Here is a 15,748-nt window from a genome sequence, read left to right on the forward strand (position 1 = left end):
ACAAAAAAGTATGCCAAAGCCAAAAGCTTCGCATCGAAGAGTGTATCAGCGCCAAAGACTATGTAACAAAGACCGTGCTTCCAAGCATCATCGAGGATGGAAAGCAGTTGACCCTCGGAGCCTATGGAATGATGCATAATGATCATGCTACATAGATATTCATAGCTTATGAAGCCGGCGACAACCACATTTCCATCGTAATAAAAGATCTCAGGGGGAGAGTCTAGCGAATATCTCATTGATTACTGATACGTAGCCTCTACTTAAAAGAATAAAAACTATAAGTAGCAATTACCACCCCCTGACAATCACAATGAAACAAAATCCTTCGTAAACACCAACCAAGTTTACGTGCTTGCGAATAGGAATAGAGCATCATGAAAGATGAGACGTCTTGATCCTATTGTGGCACAAACCCATTTCTCTCTCATCCAATGAGGACTTATCCTTAGAAACATTATAAAGTTTTTACATGGCATTATTACACGATTATAAAAACCATTGGAGCTATTGAATTATTTATCTTTGCAAACTCGTTATGAAACCTAAATCCAACTCCCCAAAGAGTGAATCACAAACTCTGTAATGGTGAAAAAAGAAAATGATGAGTAGTGTATTAATTTGCAAAGAAGACAAAGACAGTACAGACTTTTACAAGCAAGATGCTGTCCGGGCCAAAGAATGCAGGGGTTGTGTATTAGCGCCTGTTTGACAAAGCATTTGCCACACATATTGGCAAAAACTTAGAATTTTACATGAATGACATTGTATGGATGAAGAACTCTTATAAAATATTTGGGAGACCTTCGGAAACCTCTGAACAATAAACCCAATCCGAATAAATGCTCATTCAGAGTGAAGGAAGGAAAATTCCTAGGGTATTATAACAGCAACAAAGGGATACACCTTAATCCCTCGACTGTTGACAAATTAAAACAGGTCTCTCCACCAAAGACAACAAAAGAAGTCCATAGCCTAAACGGGGAAGGTAACTTATTTCGAAGAAAAAAGACTTACAAAACAATAATAATACAAAAATTGAAGACAGCGACGGTCGGAGCAGATCAAATGGAAAATAAAAGCAGCGATATGATACAGCGGCCACTAAAAACCCCTAACCGCCGATATAGCATCTCGAGATATGTAACGACTGAGAAATTGATTTCTGGGATATAAGGAATTTATCCTGGAAAATGACGAAGTATCTAGGAATAGTCCAACGCAATGCTTATTTAGAAAAAATCATCACCTTGGAGTGGGGGCTTGATGGTGTACGTCACTGTTCGTGACGGAACATGACCTTCGTGACAGAGCCGATCCTGCGTGACGAAGGTACCCGCTGTAAGTCTTATCTAAATATGGAAGAAATTATCTCATTCTCTTCCTCCTAAATTAAAGAGATTTGCTCTTATCTCGTCCTAAATACCAGATCTGACATATTATTATGAATATTCTCAAAATCCTAAACTTGCTCTTCAAGATAACCATTCTTATATAAATAGATGAGTTCTAAACCTAAGAATTCATTCTCCTCGTCTCCAAAACACACACACACAGATCTGCACGTCCTCTTCTCTCTATAAGAGATGCTCCAACGACTTACAATAATATCCTCACATATCGACAGCATATCAATATGCGGTGGGACGATGACTCTCCGTCCCGAAGCCTCCCACAGCCTACAATGATTAGGCAAAAGCATCCTTGAATGTCGGATATGATAATATCCTTCCATGAGCATGCTAAAGACGATCAGACAGATCGGAAACTCATTCAATAGCACGATCATAATCGGCTAAACAACACATAATCGATTGGCGTAAAGAGACACGAACTTTACCTTCGGGGAATCGCCAACAAACAAACCAAAAACACCCATCATTTCCCCTTTCTAAACCTAATCTCGGTTTGGTGTACAAACATAAATGTTTAGTGATAGCATTTAATTACTTTTTAACAATGAAATGAACAACATATATTACATATATATAGATGAAGAAATCAATACTAGTCTTTAGTTGGTTGCTCTCTCTACTCCAAGCACCCAAAACTGTATACATATATATAATCAATATAAGAGTGAACGATCGATCTAGTTCACTGGTGTACCATTTTCGTTTAGATAACTGGCTAGTATTGAAGTGCTTCTTTCGGCTTCCCCAAAAGCGATAAAAGTGTGGAACAAATATGTTGTGATGAAAGACCAGCTTCTTCAAGTTGATCTTGTGGGGCACCATGGTCAATGTATCTATCAGGAAGTGTCATTGCCCGTAGCTACAAATAATCATCGCAATAACAACAAATTAGTAAAAAAAAAAAAAAAAGCTGCCTAAAATATAATCATTTATCATTGAATGCATGTGTTTATGAACTAGTTTACCTTGAGTTTCCCGTCTAAAAGGCCATTTAAGCTAAGGAAATGAGCAACATGTGATCCAAAACCACCAATTGAACCTTCCTCAACAGTAAGTAAGATTTCATGCTCGTTAGCTAATCTTTTAATTAGTTCTGCATCCAATGGTTTGCAAAACCGAGCATCAGCTACTGTTGCAGACACGTTATAGTTTTGAAGCAAGCTAGCTGCACCTAGACATTGTTGAACTATTGAACCATATCCCAAAATCGCAACTCTAGTTCCTTCCAGTAGGATTCTTCCCTTACCAACCTGTTCCAAGTCCATATCAATCGAAAGGTTTTACTATGTCTTTAACATTACTTCTGATTTATTTCAAGGGATGAAATACCAATAGGCCTTTAGCCTAGCAATATTGAGGTAGCCCAGTAACAAAGTGGTTGTGGGTTTAAATCCCGATAGGTTAGGTCCCCAAAAAATGTGTCAAACAATAAAAATTGGAAATCCGGAATGTATTAATTTGAGACTAATTAACTTTGAGAACGGATAACAGACCTCTATAGCAACTCCCTTGTTGTTAGGAGGAAGAGGTACGCCAATGCCATTTCCTCTTGGGAATCTAAAGCAACTAGGTCTGTCATCAATTGCTGCAGCGGTTGCAACCATGTTCATCAGTTCAGCCTCATCAGCAGGAGCCATCACCACCATGTTTGGCAGGCATGCCATGTACGTGATGTCAAAGGCTCCACAATGTGTTGGTCCATCTGCCCCTACCAAACCAGCTCTATCCATTGCAAACCGAACAGGTAGTTTTTGAAGATCAACATCATGAACCACCTAAAACATTATATATCGAATCAACTTATTAGTTATGTGTTTTTAGTCATACGTTTTCCTTTCTTGCTCCTCAGAATGTAAGTGCTTACTTGATCATATCCTCTTTGTAAAAATGAGGAGTAGATGGCACAGAACGGTTTAAGACCTTCTGTTGCTAAACCCGCAGCAAATGTGACAGCATGTTGTTCGGCAATGCCAACATCAAAACAACGTTCTGGAAACACTTTCTGGAAATAGTTTAATCCAGTTCCGCCTCCCATGGCAGCGTGTATTGCTACAACTCTATTGTTTGCCTCAGCTTCTTTTATTAGTGCCTCTGCAAAGTATTGAGTATATGAAAGCGTTGGGGCTTTAGTCTTGAACTGCGTTCCAGTTCCGACATCAAACTTCACAACTCCTGAAACAAGAGACCATTAGATATAACTTTGATCCATAAAAACGCATTGAATATATGCATATGTGCCAAAGGATTTGAGTTATGGGTCAAAATGGGTAATTTAAAGTATAAATCTGTGATTGATTATATATATATATATAGCTTACCGTGCATTCTGTCAGCGGCTGCTTCGGCAGGAGGATAACCCTTCCCTTTCTCGGTTACAATATGTATAAGAACCGGCCCGGGTGCGGGCATTGATTTCACTTTCTCAAAAATGCTGACTAAATCTTCAACGTTGTGTCCATCAACTGGACCAATGTAGTATAGACCAAGCTCCTCAAACAAGGTCGACCCACTAGCACTTATCATACCCCTAGCATACTCGTCCACTTTCGCAGCGACTTCATGTGCTTGGGGTCCAATTTGCTTGGTAATACTCTATACAGTTATCAAAATATATATGGAAAAAATATATAATAAGAGTTTAATTCATATAAAATGCCGGCTGTGATATCGTTTAAATATTAACCTTGGCAGCTTCACGAAGCTTGCGGAATTTAGTACTGGCTTGCAACTTGGCTAAAGCGCTACTAAGAGCTCCCACAGGGGTTGCTGGTCCGTCCAATGTAGCCGTTGGTAATGAAACTTGTTTGTTATCGTTTAAAACGACGATTAGATTTGAATCAAGGAAGCCTGCATTGTTCATGGCCTCGTATGCTTGACCCGCAGTCATGGCACCATCCCCTATCACAGAGATCACGTTGTTGGTCTTCCCTAATAAATCTCTTCCAACAGCCATACCTTTCAATTAAAAAAAAATTTAGTTCAAGAATGGCATTCTCTTGCTAATTAATCTTTCGTTTAAATGCACCAAAACGTATGTACCAAAGACTGAAAAGTTATTATGTACACGAACTATTAGAACCTCTATTGTATGTACGAACTTAGGAAAAATGTTCATATCATTTAACATGGTATACGTGGCAGCTCATATGAGTTGCCACGTGCAAGTTTGTAATAGGTTGGTCGTAGTTACTTACATGATTTGAATATTTTTACAAAGTTCGTGCATACAATAGAGGTTTTGATAGTTGGTGCATACTATAACTTTTCGATCTTAGTTATCTACATTTTGACGCACTTAACCCTTAATCTTTTGAACTTTATGAAAAATGATTTGACACCACACATTCAAATTAAAGATTAAAAAAAAGCTGTCACATCACTTCATATATTTTAGAGGAATTATAATAACTGTAACATTTTACTTTTAACATGTATACCTTAAAAGTGTTAGAAACAATGATTTGGTAAAAATATCTTTGAAGGAAAAAAATTGGGAAAGATTAATGCTCCTAAAAAAATAGACTAAAAATTCTTTTAATTACAAGATCATGCCATGTGGAAAAATCAAGAAAGGAAATAAAGAAAGATAATCTCAAGATAGCACTCAAACTTTATAATATTAAAAAGAATTTTATGCTATTTTTTAAATAGATTAATTATTTTTATGCTATTTTTTTATATTTTTATTATTTAAAAATGGGATGCAAATGTTTGGGTCCACATAGAGGTCAACAAAAGAGAAAATCAAAAGCGATGACAAGTAATTAATTCAACATTGGGTAGCAAATATTTGGGCCCTTTAAAGATTTATTGGGTTACTCAACTAGACAACAAGGCTCTTCTGTATCTCAGGGCCCAAATTTAAATTAGTAACTACATAAATTTTCACTATATTATGTCGGATTAAAGAGGCTATCTTCAAAGTTTTTTGTGAACCTGAGGAATTTTCTTTCGAATGTGCTGGGTCTCTTAAATTACTATTTGAACAGTTAATTATTTTTATTCATAATATAGTTTATGCAGTATTAAATTAGATATTGGTGAATAAAACAAATGAAAGATAAGATAAATAATTTATTAGTTTATTTATTTCAATTAAAGGATTCGAGTGGTACTAGTTTGACTCAATAACATTCCTGTGAATATTTCCATATTGTATGTAAGCAAACTTTCTTTTGTTTTGTCTTTTTTTTTTAGAAATGCTAAATACAGCCTTAAGGTTGTACTTAACGTGCATAAAAAAACTTGTACCTTTCGTATTAAAAGTCCGCCCCCTGATTTTCATGGTAAAAAAAAACCATTATTGAAGCAAATGGGCCGCCTGGCCTTCGTAAGTGTTGCTATCTTTGAATTAAAGGGTTGAGATTAGGTCCTATTAGGGGAGGAGATGATGTTTGTATCATAAATTTTGATTAATGTATCATAATGTACAATTTTTACAGCTGACTGTACAAATTAATAATGCATAATAGTAGTAAAAATATCAAAAGAAGTACAAATATCACTTCCCTATTTTTTCATTTAGTTCCACAAGCATACTTCTGAAAAACCTAAGTTTGATGCCTAGAATAGTTTTTCGTTTAAAAATATAATTAAATCCATAATTAAAATTTAAGAATAAATTACCTAGGCCGGCAGAGATGCTTGTGGAACTATGCCCGGCTCCAAAAGCATCATGTGCACTTTCATCTCTTTTAGGAAAACCTGCTAGCCCTGATGTTTTCCTCATGGTATGCATCTTTGGCCTTCTTCCAGTAAGAATCTTATGTGGGTATGCCTGTTTTTCAATATTAACAATAATTTAATTATTCCGACAATTAATAATGGCTAATATTTTACAAATGATAGACACTATTACATTGCAGAAGATACCTTCTAGTGGTCTTTCCTTATTATGTAATGTAAATGTGATCATTAAATTATTACGAGTAAAATATACAAGAGAGTTAACTAACTGTTTAACAAATAATCTTTTTTAAATGGTTAATCTCCGACAACTTGTTATATTACATCTATCATCACTAACGACCGTATGCTTAAGCTGGTGGCGGAGAAGCCAGCCACCGTTGACAGAATTTCTATATATACGAGTATTTATTAAAATTTGTTTGACTGAAATATGAATTTAAACATGATTTAAATTTTCTTGGGTCTTTTATTACTGGGTGATTGTGATCTCCAATTTATTAATTGTACGTGATTGATATTTGTTATGCACAAAAACTGTCGCGGGCCTATTTTTCTTAGGGATACTAAATGAAAAATGATTATATGTTAGTTGTTATTATATATATTAGAAAAACAAAAAAAAGTTTGTTAACTGGATTAGTTAGGAGTCATGGAAATTTTTATTTTTCCCGAACACTTAAATTCTTAACACCGGCACTAAATTTAGAGACCGATGGAATAATGAGAATTTACCTGGTGACCAACATCCCATATAATTTTGTCATCGGGGGTATTAAAAACATGGTGTAAAGCCACAGCCAATTCAACAACTCCTAAGCTTGAACTTAAATGCCCACCGGTACTTGCCACTGAATACACTATATCAACTCTTAACTCTGCAGCTAACTGTTCTAAATCCTGAAAAATTAATATTAAAAAAAAAACAAACAAACAAACAAAGAAATTAATGCACTGTGTACAAGTTATAAAAGCAGTAACAAACATTAACAAATCATCATATAGTTTCTCTAACTATTTAAATTTTTTAAACCTTTGTTGAGAGGTTTTTCATGTGAGCCGGATAATTGATGGTATCAAGCAAAGGTGTTTTCGGTTTTTCCCCCGAAAAATCAATTTGCAATCGGGTTTTTCCTTTATTCATAACTATCTTTGCCTCTTCAGCATCTGGGCTATTTGCTGATACATTTATTCGAAACTGTACAAGCCATTAGTCATCATTTTAGTAAAACTAATCATGAAGTTAACGATAGATATATACAGATATGAGACTAGTTCGGCTATATATATATATATATAGGCTCAACTTCATTTTCAAACCTTTCTTCTTTTTGCAAGAACCTTAAACTAGAATTTCTAAATTTTCTATTAAATCACATGTTTTTAGAATTCATTCCCACATGAAATGATATAAAAATTCATATCGGTCAAAAAAACAAAACAAAACCTTAAAAATAACATTTTGTTCGCATATGAATGGACAAAATTTATGTTACAAAATAGATCAAAAGTTAAGTAACAAACCTGTTTTCTTGAGTGTTTGCATAGCCTTAGACTTTTGATGCATGGAGTTGTAGTGAGTTGCAAGTTTAAGAAAGACCCCGAAACAGCCATAGATGCTGCTAATCTAAACAGAAAGGCAAGAGAGAGAGAGAGAGAGAGAGAAAAGTGGGAGTTACATGAGGAGTTCAAAGAATGGACAAAATTTATAATCACTCAGGGTTGGGTGGAGTAACGAATGTAAAATATAGTATAAATCATAGTAATAAAATAATAATATCGTATGCAACCTCAATTCATAAAGTTTCTAACTTTTAAATAATTGTTCAAGTGGTAACAAAATATCTGTTTTCTTTCGAGAGCCAACAATCAGGAACGTAAGTAATTTTTATTAGGATTGAGATTTTAAAGTTAAAACAAAGTCGAAATTTTGATTCTTGAATTAAAATTAAGTGTTAGAATTTTATTGTAAAACTAAAGACACAGGATAATAAAAAAGAAGAATATAAAGAGAATGGAGTTCAATTATATTAATCTCATCATTACATTTATTTATATAGATATAAGATGGAGTCTTCTCCAAGATACAAATTTCTCTAACATAATAAAAAGATATTGTTACCATATATGGACATCCATTTAATATTTATTCATAATACTCCCCCTTGGATGTCCATCCATTAAAGACATTATGTCTCGTTAAAACCTTACTAGAGAAAACCCAATAGGACAAAAATCTAGTGAAGGAAAAAAAGTACATAATTCTTTTGATACGCTTGGGGATGTTGCCTCGTTAAAAACCTTGACAGGAAAACCTAGTGGTACAAAGTCTTGCTCAAGGGAAAAGAGTGCAACGCGTATCTTCTCCCCCTCATGATCACATCACTTAAAAATTCTCATTATTACCAAATGTTAATGTCTGGCATATGAAGTGTCTTAACAATATAAATTTCATTGCTTCTCGTATAAATGAAATCCTCAAACATTGTTTTCTTCACATATATTCGCATACCATGTTTGAGGATTAGTAATACATCATGCATCTCATTTAAGTACATCCTCGTACTTTACAAGTTACACATTGCCAATAAGCTCAAGGTAAATGATGTATAATTCATGTTTGAACTGCGAGAATAATTAGTGTTTCAATGACACTTCTAAACCAATAATGTGATCATTATCTAAAAAGCCATAAAAGGGGCATTTTAAGCACCATGTGACCTCATAATCATGAGCGTCATTTATTATTAATATCAAGTATATTTATTATCTTTTTCACTTATTTGTCATGATGCGCATTGATTCATTCTTAATATATTAAATTCATAAATCAAGACAAACCTTGTCTTTCATCTCCCATTCATTAATTCAATCACCATTGGACACTCCCTCAGAGTTCCATCGATATTCAAATCATCAAAATTGCATGAAATTTATATCATATCCAAATCTGGATTTTTTTTATAAATTTCAACCATAATAATTTCAACGACAAACAATATTCTCGAGAATTTTTCACACGTGTTTCAATCATTTTTAATCACGAGACATGCTTTATGCGTTTTATATCCCTCATGGAATCTGAGTTTCAAATGAGCTCTATTCTTATTCTTTTAGACGCGAATCAAAATTTCTCATATTGCCATACTTTAATTTATCAATAGTGCTTGGACTTCATGTCCCAAATTACTAGCGTCTTTTAATCTTGACTAAATATTAATATCATGTCAATTTATGTGCATGCATGCTTTCAAGATCCTCACATTTTTCATACTCTTATAGCGCTATCACATTCAATCAATCTCGATGTCGTTTTTATCTATTTTATTTGATTCCACAATTCTCTAGACATGTTACAACTCATTGAGATCTCATTATTTCCAGGTACCCGGGGTTTCTCAAAATCCTTCATGTCTAGTTTCTCATCATCAATCTCTTTTGGGGTCTTTGTACCTCGACTTTGACCATCTAAATTTTATGCTCCTTTTATTTCAAGGCTTTTATTTTGGAATCGACTTTTCAATTACTTATTATCAATTAGAGCATAAGCAGCCTTTTTTTTTTTGTCAGTTAACATTGCTGGAAATTACTAAATATTCTGAAAGAATTATCCCACAAACTTTAAGCTTATATTCATTGGTGTGACGATCTTTGATAATTCATTCTTACTTCTTTAGCTGCTTTCCACTTTCCCTAATATTGGGAACATCTCCCCCTAATGTTGGGAAAACTATCATGTCAAAACATAAGCCATAAACAAATATTCAATTATGGCTTTATTGCATACGTACACCTCTTTCATGTTCCAACTCATACCCAAAATAGCCACACTAATGTCTAGTTTAATCAAACAGTTTCGAACTGAATCAAAGCATAAGCTTACACACTTCCAAGGCACGTCTACTCCTAACATTATTTCCAACATTTTTTGAAGTCTCATCTTTGTGCATTGTGGTGGAGCAACTTAATCATATATTGCACATTCAAACCTCTTATGAGACATATGTGGTTTCTGACCGTAAACCAATTTTAATGGGGAGGAACACTATTGGCATGATGCGAGTTCATATTATTACATGTTAAATAACATGGCCCCAAATCATATTCATTTTGCTCTAAATATTCATTACCAAATTAATCATTATTGCGCGCCAATACAATATGGAACATGCTCTCAATCTTACAAGATGAGCAATTAATTACGCAAACATCATGTTGCGACTTTAGTGACTCATTTAGACGATGCATCGATTTAAAACACTAAATGGTCAATATGGACGATGTATAGGCCTACTTACATCTCCTTTGTATATGTTCCATTAAATTAAAAGGATTCAATCCTTATCTTTCTTGACATATCTTTCTAATAGAGCAAATGACCGCAATATAATAATCACTTTGAATAAGCTCTCCACTCTTAAATATATTTCGCATCATTATTGACCCAGGATGATCCAACCGGTCATGCCAAGTAATCAAAGTTTATAAACCTTCATTAGACTTAGTGTGCTTCGTACAAGCTACATGTATTACCATATCTCAAAACATTTCTCATAATAAATTTATAGTAAGTTACTCAAGAGATTTCACATAATTTAATAAACTCAAAAGTACAATATAAAATGAACATACAATTCAAGTTCCATATATATTTATCATTGTTCAATTATCAAAGTATCTCAAATATAAACAAATAAATTATGTCTAAACCATGCTCATTACATTGATCATTATACTATAAACTTTAATTTGCATATGTATTCATCAACTACAAACCAAACGAGATGCTATATCATTAATTTACGATATATATACTTATTTATGATTTGCATACCAGCTTATTATATCGCATACACAATATTTATCAAGCTAAAAGTTATAGCCAAGTTGTAATATATATATATATATATATAATTAATCATGTGTGCAAAGTGTTAGTACACGTACATAATAAGGATAGTAAATTTTAGTGTATGCATATATATAACAACTAATAAGCCAGAGCCAACCAAAGCTAAATAGTCTGTATAAATGTATAATCTTACCAGATTAAAACTTGTCTATGGACCAAATATATGTACATAAGTCAATCACAATAGATTGCAAATTAATTAGAATGGGCTATAATATACTTTAGTTACACCAGTTAATTGTAACTATAAGATTCCAAAATCAATTAATTCTTCATACACAAAAGATTAAAATATAATCTATAAGAACTATACATGCAGAGGATCGATACATATAATGCGCTTACCTAAGTTATCAATAATAATAATAATAATAATAATAATAATAATAATAATAATAATAATAATAATAATAATAATAATAATAATAATAGTTATAATAATTTATTATTTTTTTAATCAAAGTTTCGTCATTAATTAAACGCATAGACACAAAGTTAATAAATCTTTGATAATTAAAACATTGACTACCATCTAATACAATGTATTGTTTTATCTTAATTAGCATATGAATAACTAGTATCACATCAAATAAAAAATTTGATACATAGATTTCAAACTTTTCATAATGATAGTCCATATATCAAATAACCAACATTAAGGAAATCCAGTATTGAATATACACACTTATCAAGATTCGCATGATTTATCAAAAGTAAAAGTTAAAGATTTACCTCAAAGTTTGATAACCACATCTAAACATTCTTCAACTTGTAACCATAATCCTTGACCACAAATAGCTCGAAGTTGACAATAGATGGCAAGTAAAAAAAAAAAAAATAGGTAGATCTCTCTCAATACAATTAATGTCACTAAAATTATTTGCAATCTAATAATACCCAGTAATATAAAACTTTGATCATATGGAACAGAAATAATCGACAACAAACTCCAATGGTTTTCTCAAGCAAATTGTTCAGAGGATTAATATTGAAGGATAATAAATGTTGAACAAAGACATTTTTGTTAAAGTTATTATCGAATATAAGGATGGTTGCTCTTAAGACATTGTAAAACCTCATCAATATTCATTGACCAAATAATAAAACTTCAAGCCTATGAATAATTAATAATTGTTCATGCAAATATTGATATATATCTTCCGATCAAATTAATAATTATAAACATCATACATATATAATGAAAGAATATATAATTGATTTCATACTTAAGTTCTAATATTGGTTTGTTTCTTTAGTTTATTACAGAATCAGATTTATAATATCCCATTAAATTAATTAATAATTATAACAAGATGTTAAATACTTGATTGATTTGTATTTAAATTCAACTTTAAATATATGATAATAAAGCAACAACATATCATAAAAAATTTGTATGCATGACACTATAAAAAAAACCGTGTTAATATGTTAATTTGATTATAGTTGTGCATTGATTTACTAATGAAAGTGATATGGTTTAATATCAATGAACAAGTTAAAGTGAGAAAGTATAATCGGTTGAAAGAAAATCATATTAAATACATACACTTTTAATAGATTGGAAACACAAACACATGGAAGTTATTACCTCAACCGATGGTAACAATAGAAAACTTACTTCTCAATCGACGGCAATGGAAGATAGCTCGGATGGTTTAGAGAATTAGGGTTTTAGATCGTGTTATAATGTATTGTAAAACTAAAAAAACAGAACAATAAAGAAGAAGAATATTGAGAGAATGGAATTCAATTATATTAATCTCATTATTACATTTGTTTATATAAATACAAGATGGAGTCTTCTCCAAGATACAAATCTCTCTAACATAATACAAAGATATTGTTACCATATATGGACATCCATCTAATATTTATTCATAATAAATTTAAAATTTGTTTTTGAATTTTGAACTTTTATTTTAAAGTAAATTACAAGAATGGTACCTGGCGAATACCCCAAATTGCACAATTCACACCTATTTGCATAAAATTACCCGAGACATACCCATGGTTTGCAATTTTGCACAATTTACATACCTACGTCTAACAGAGGTAGATGGAACGTTAAGTTCGTTCACGTGTCGCTCACATGAAGGGGTAAAGTTGTATTTTACACCAAACGCAGCCCCCACTTTCATGCTTGTTCCCAATATATACCCGATTACACCCATTTCATACCTAATCTAAACCTAAATCAAGAAAAAAAATAGTCCGGTTGGATAATCCGGCCAAAAAGTGCACCGGAATACGATTTAGCTGAAATTTATGGTAAATACGCGACTTATTATATAATCTTTGTAGTATATAACCCTAAATTCCAATTTGTTTTTGTTTTTTCCATATATTATTTATTTAATCCATTTATTTATTTAAATATTTGCAGATGGAAAACCTACCATGTGTAGACTAAACGTTCATCATGGAGGTAGGGTTGTAGAGGAAAATTTCATATGCACATACACCGGTAAGACCATTTATGTCGATTATGTCGACTTGAAAACCTTTTCTTTGGTTGAAATGAGATGTATACTTAGGAGAATGGGCTATAGTGACAACATGATTAAGTCTTTTAAGTTCATTAAACCTTAATGCTCCTTTACCTTGCGAGGTCGTATTTACTCTGATGATGATTTAGAAAGCATGATTCAGTATATTGATGGTGTGTGTAAATGCATAAATGTGGTTATTGAACATCACATGGACAAGTTGCTTGCTTCGTCCCCTAGACTTGCGAAACAAACTGCTAGAAAAAGTGTTAGAGAGTTAGCAAATAAACACCTGCCTAGGAGGTTAGTACTAGAAAGTGAGAGGGAAAATCAAGATACTGCAGGTGATGATAATGAAAGTGAGAATGAGGATGATGGAGTGCCAGAAAAAGAATGTGATGATGATATGCTTGTAGATGTTGATAATGTGCTCACTAATGTGAATGTGGACATGTCAGGTTACATGTTAAATTTGTCTCAACAGGGTCTAGGTGGATATATTGAATAACCAGTTGTAGCAACCTGATGGTAATGATGAACTTCATGTAATAAAGACAGAATACTTCGAGAGTGGCAGTGATATTGATGGTGATAACATTGATAAGGCTAATGCTAGGAGGTTGAAAACATTGAGAAAAGAACAACAGTCAATTGCAAGTGAAAATGCTCCATTCTATCTTAGTCAAGTTTTTGGTGATTCAAGTGAAGTGAAAGAACCAATTAAATCATATTCAGTTGAGAGTAGAAGATGCATTAAGTTGGTTTTTAATGATAAAAGGAGAGTGATGGCAGTATGTGATGGAGTGGTCCCAACAAGTGTTGGGCCTGATAATGGGCCATAAGACCAACCAGTTGGGCCTAAGTCTAAAGGGAAAAACCCAGTGGATCCATTAGACAATGATAACTCTAATTCATCCACTTGCAAAGATTCCAACAATAAGTGTCCTTGGGTTTTGCATTGTAGTAAATTGCCTGACCAAAAAATATGGATGATAAAGACCTTTAAGGGTACACACACTTGTTTGCAATCCAGGGAGATAAAGCATTGTACATCTAAGTACATGTCAAAACAAATCAGAGAGCAGATTAATAGGAATCCAGGTATTCCTACAAGGGCACTTCAAGAAGAACTTGAACAGAAGTTGCAAGTGAGGGTCTCTTGGATGAAGGCTTTTAGGGCTAAACAACAAGCAAACATAGACTACAAGGGTGATTATCATAGTCAATATGAATTGCTTAGATATTATTGTGAGGAGTTGAGGTTACAAAATCCTGGTACCACTGTGAAAATAGAAGTAGAGAGAACACATAACCCAGATGACCCAACAAGGCAGTTCAAGAGGATATACATCTGCCTGGGATCTCTTAAATCAGGATTCAAAGCATGTGGCAGGGACTTGATTGGGTTGGATGGTGCTTTCATGAAGGGTCCTTACCCAGGTCAAGTTTTGACATTTGTTGGAGTGAACTCAAATAATGGCATCTATCCAATTGCATATGCAGTTGTTGAAGTAGAAAATAGGGATTCCTGGACATGGTTTTTTGAATATCTTGGGGATGATTTTGAATTGGCAACTAATTCAAACTTTACTTTCATTACAGACATACAAAAGGTAAGTATTTATCTTCTTTTTATGTTTTTTATTTAATGTTTAAGTAATACAAAAGTTAATTAAATCTTTTTGAAATGCAGGGTCTAATTCAAGCAATAAATAATGTGTTCCCTACTGCTGAACACAGGTATTGCTTGAAACGCATTCATGAAAACATGAAGTTGCATTGGAGGGGAAGGGCATACAAAGACCATTTGTGGAGATGTGCAACTGCAACTACTAAACCTCAATTTGCAGCAGCCATGGAAGCCTTTAAGATGATGAATGTGGATGCATACAACTTGTAACTACCCAACAAGGCGGAAACATTGAGCGTCAATAGAAATGCTCAGCATGACATGAAAATTAAGTAGAGTCAAAACTAAATGCAATAAGGATTGGACATTTTCATTCATAAGTCAATTCAAATTACAAGTTTTGGATCAACTAAATGCACAACGAGCACAACACCATCAATAGTTTAAAAAAGATAGATCAAATGATGGCTAACGATCCTAAGCATAACTCATGGATGGGAACAATGAATCATAGATCCATATTAAGTCCAAATCCAATCCTAAGCAAGCATGCAATCATCAATCACGTCTTTGATTAACTTGATTACCTGAAAAGTGTACTAAAATGCATCAACAT

The 15,748-nt window shown here is 33.1% G+C and overlaps 2 protein-coding genes across 2 annotated transcripts; one reads left to right on the plus strand and one right to left on the minus strand.

Moving 5' to 3' along the window:
• Positions 1–1,926: 1,926 nt before the first annotated feature.
• On the minus strand, positions 1,927–7,760 carry LOC122579189 (probable 1-deoxy-D-xylulose-5-phosphate synthase 2, chloroplastic). Its single transcript, XM_043751304.1, has 10 exons — positions 7,626–7,760; positions 7,135–7,299; positions 6,837–7,001; positions 6,042–6,192; positions 4,099–4,370; positions 3,734–4,007; positions 3,280–3,587; positions 2,909–3,190; positions 2,381–2,665; positions 1,927–2,274 (listed from the first exon to the last, which is right to left on the minus strand). The coding sequence occupies exons 1-10, from the start codon at positions 7,713–7,715 to the stop codon at positions 2,131–2,133; spliced, it is 2,136 nt and encodes a 711-aa protein (XP_043607239.1). The 5' UTR covers positions 7,716–7,760; the 3' UTR covers positions 1,927–2,130.
• Positions 7,761–14,563: 6,803 nt separating this feature from the next.
• LOC122610313 lies at positions 14,564–15,402 on the plus strand. Its single transcript, XM_043783308.1, has 2 exons — positions 14,564–15,115; positions 15,196–15,402. The coding sequence occupies exons 1-2, from the start codon at positions 14,564–14,566 to the stop codon at positions 15,400–15,402; spliced, it is 759 nt and encodes a 252-aa protein (XP_043639243.1).
• The last annotated feature ends 346 nt before the right edge of the window (positions 15,403–15,748 follow it).

Source organism: Erigeron canadensis, chromosome 8 (assembly GCF_010389155.1).
Source record: "Erigeron canadensis isolate Cc75 chromosome 8, C_canadensis_v1, whole genome shotgun sequence".
Classification (NCBI taxonomy): Eukaryota; Viridiplantae; Streptophyta; class Magnoliopsida; order Asterales; family Asteraceae; genus Erigeron; species Erigeron canadensis.

Excerpts from the sequence above, each read along its gene's own strand:
- LOC122579189 (XM_043751304.1), bottom strand. The coding sequence starts at position 7,715 with ATGGCTGTTTCGGGGTCTTTCTTAAACTTGCAACTCACTACAACTCCA. Across the intron at positions 7,002-7,134 it reads TGAAAAACCTCTCAACAAAG|GATTTAGAACAGTTAGCTGC; the intron begins GTTTAAAAAATT and ends TTAATTTTTCAG. Across the intron at positions 2,666-2,908 it reads ACAAGGGAGTTGCTATAGAG|GTTGGTAAGGGAAGAATCCT; the intron begins GTCTGTTATCCG and ends GACTTGGAACAG.
- LOC122610313 (XM_043783308.1), top strand. The coding sequence starts at position 14,564 with ATGTCAAAACAAATCAGAGAGCAGATTAATAGGAATCCAGGTATTCCT. Across the intron at positions 15,116-15,195 it reads TCATTACAGACATACAAAAG|GGTCTAATTCAAGCAATAAA; the intron begins GTAAGTATTTAT and ends TTTGAAATGCAG.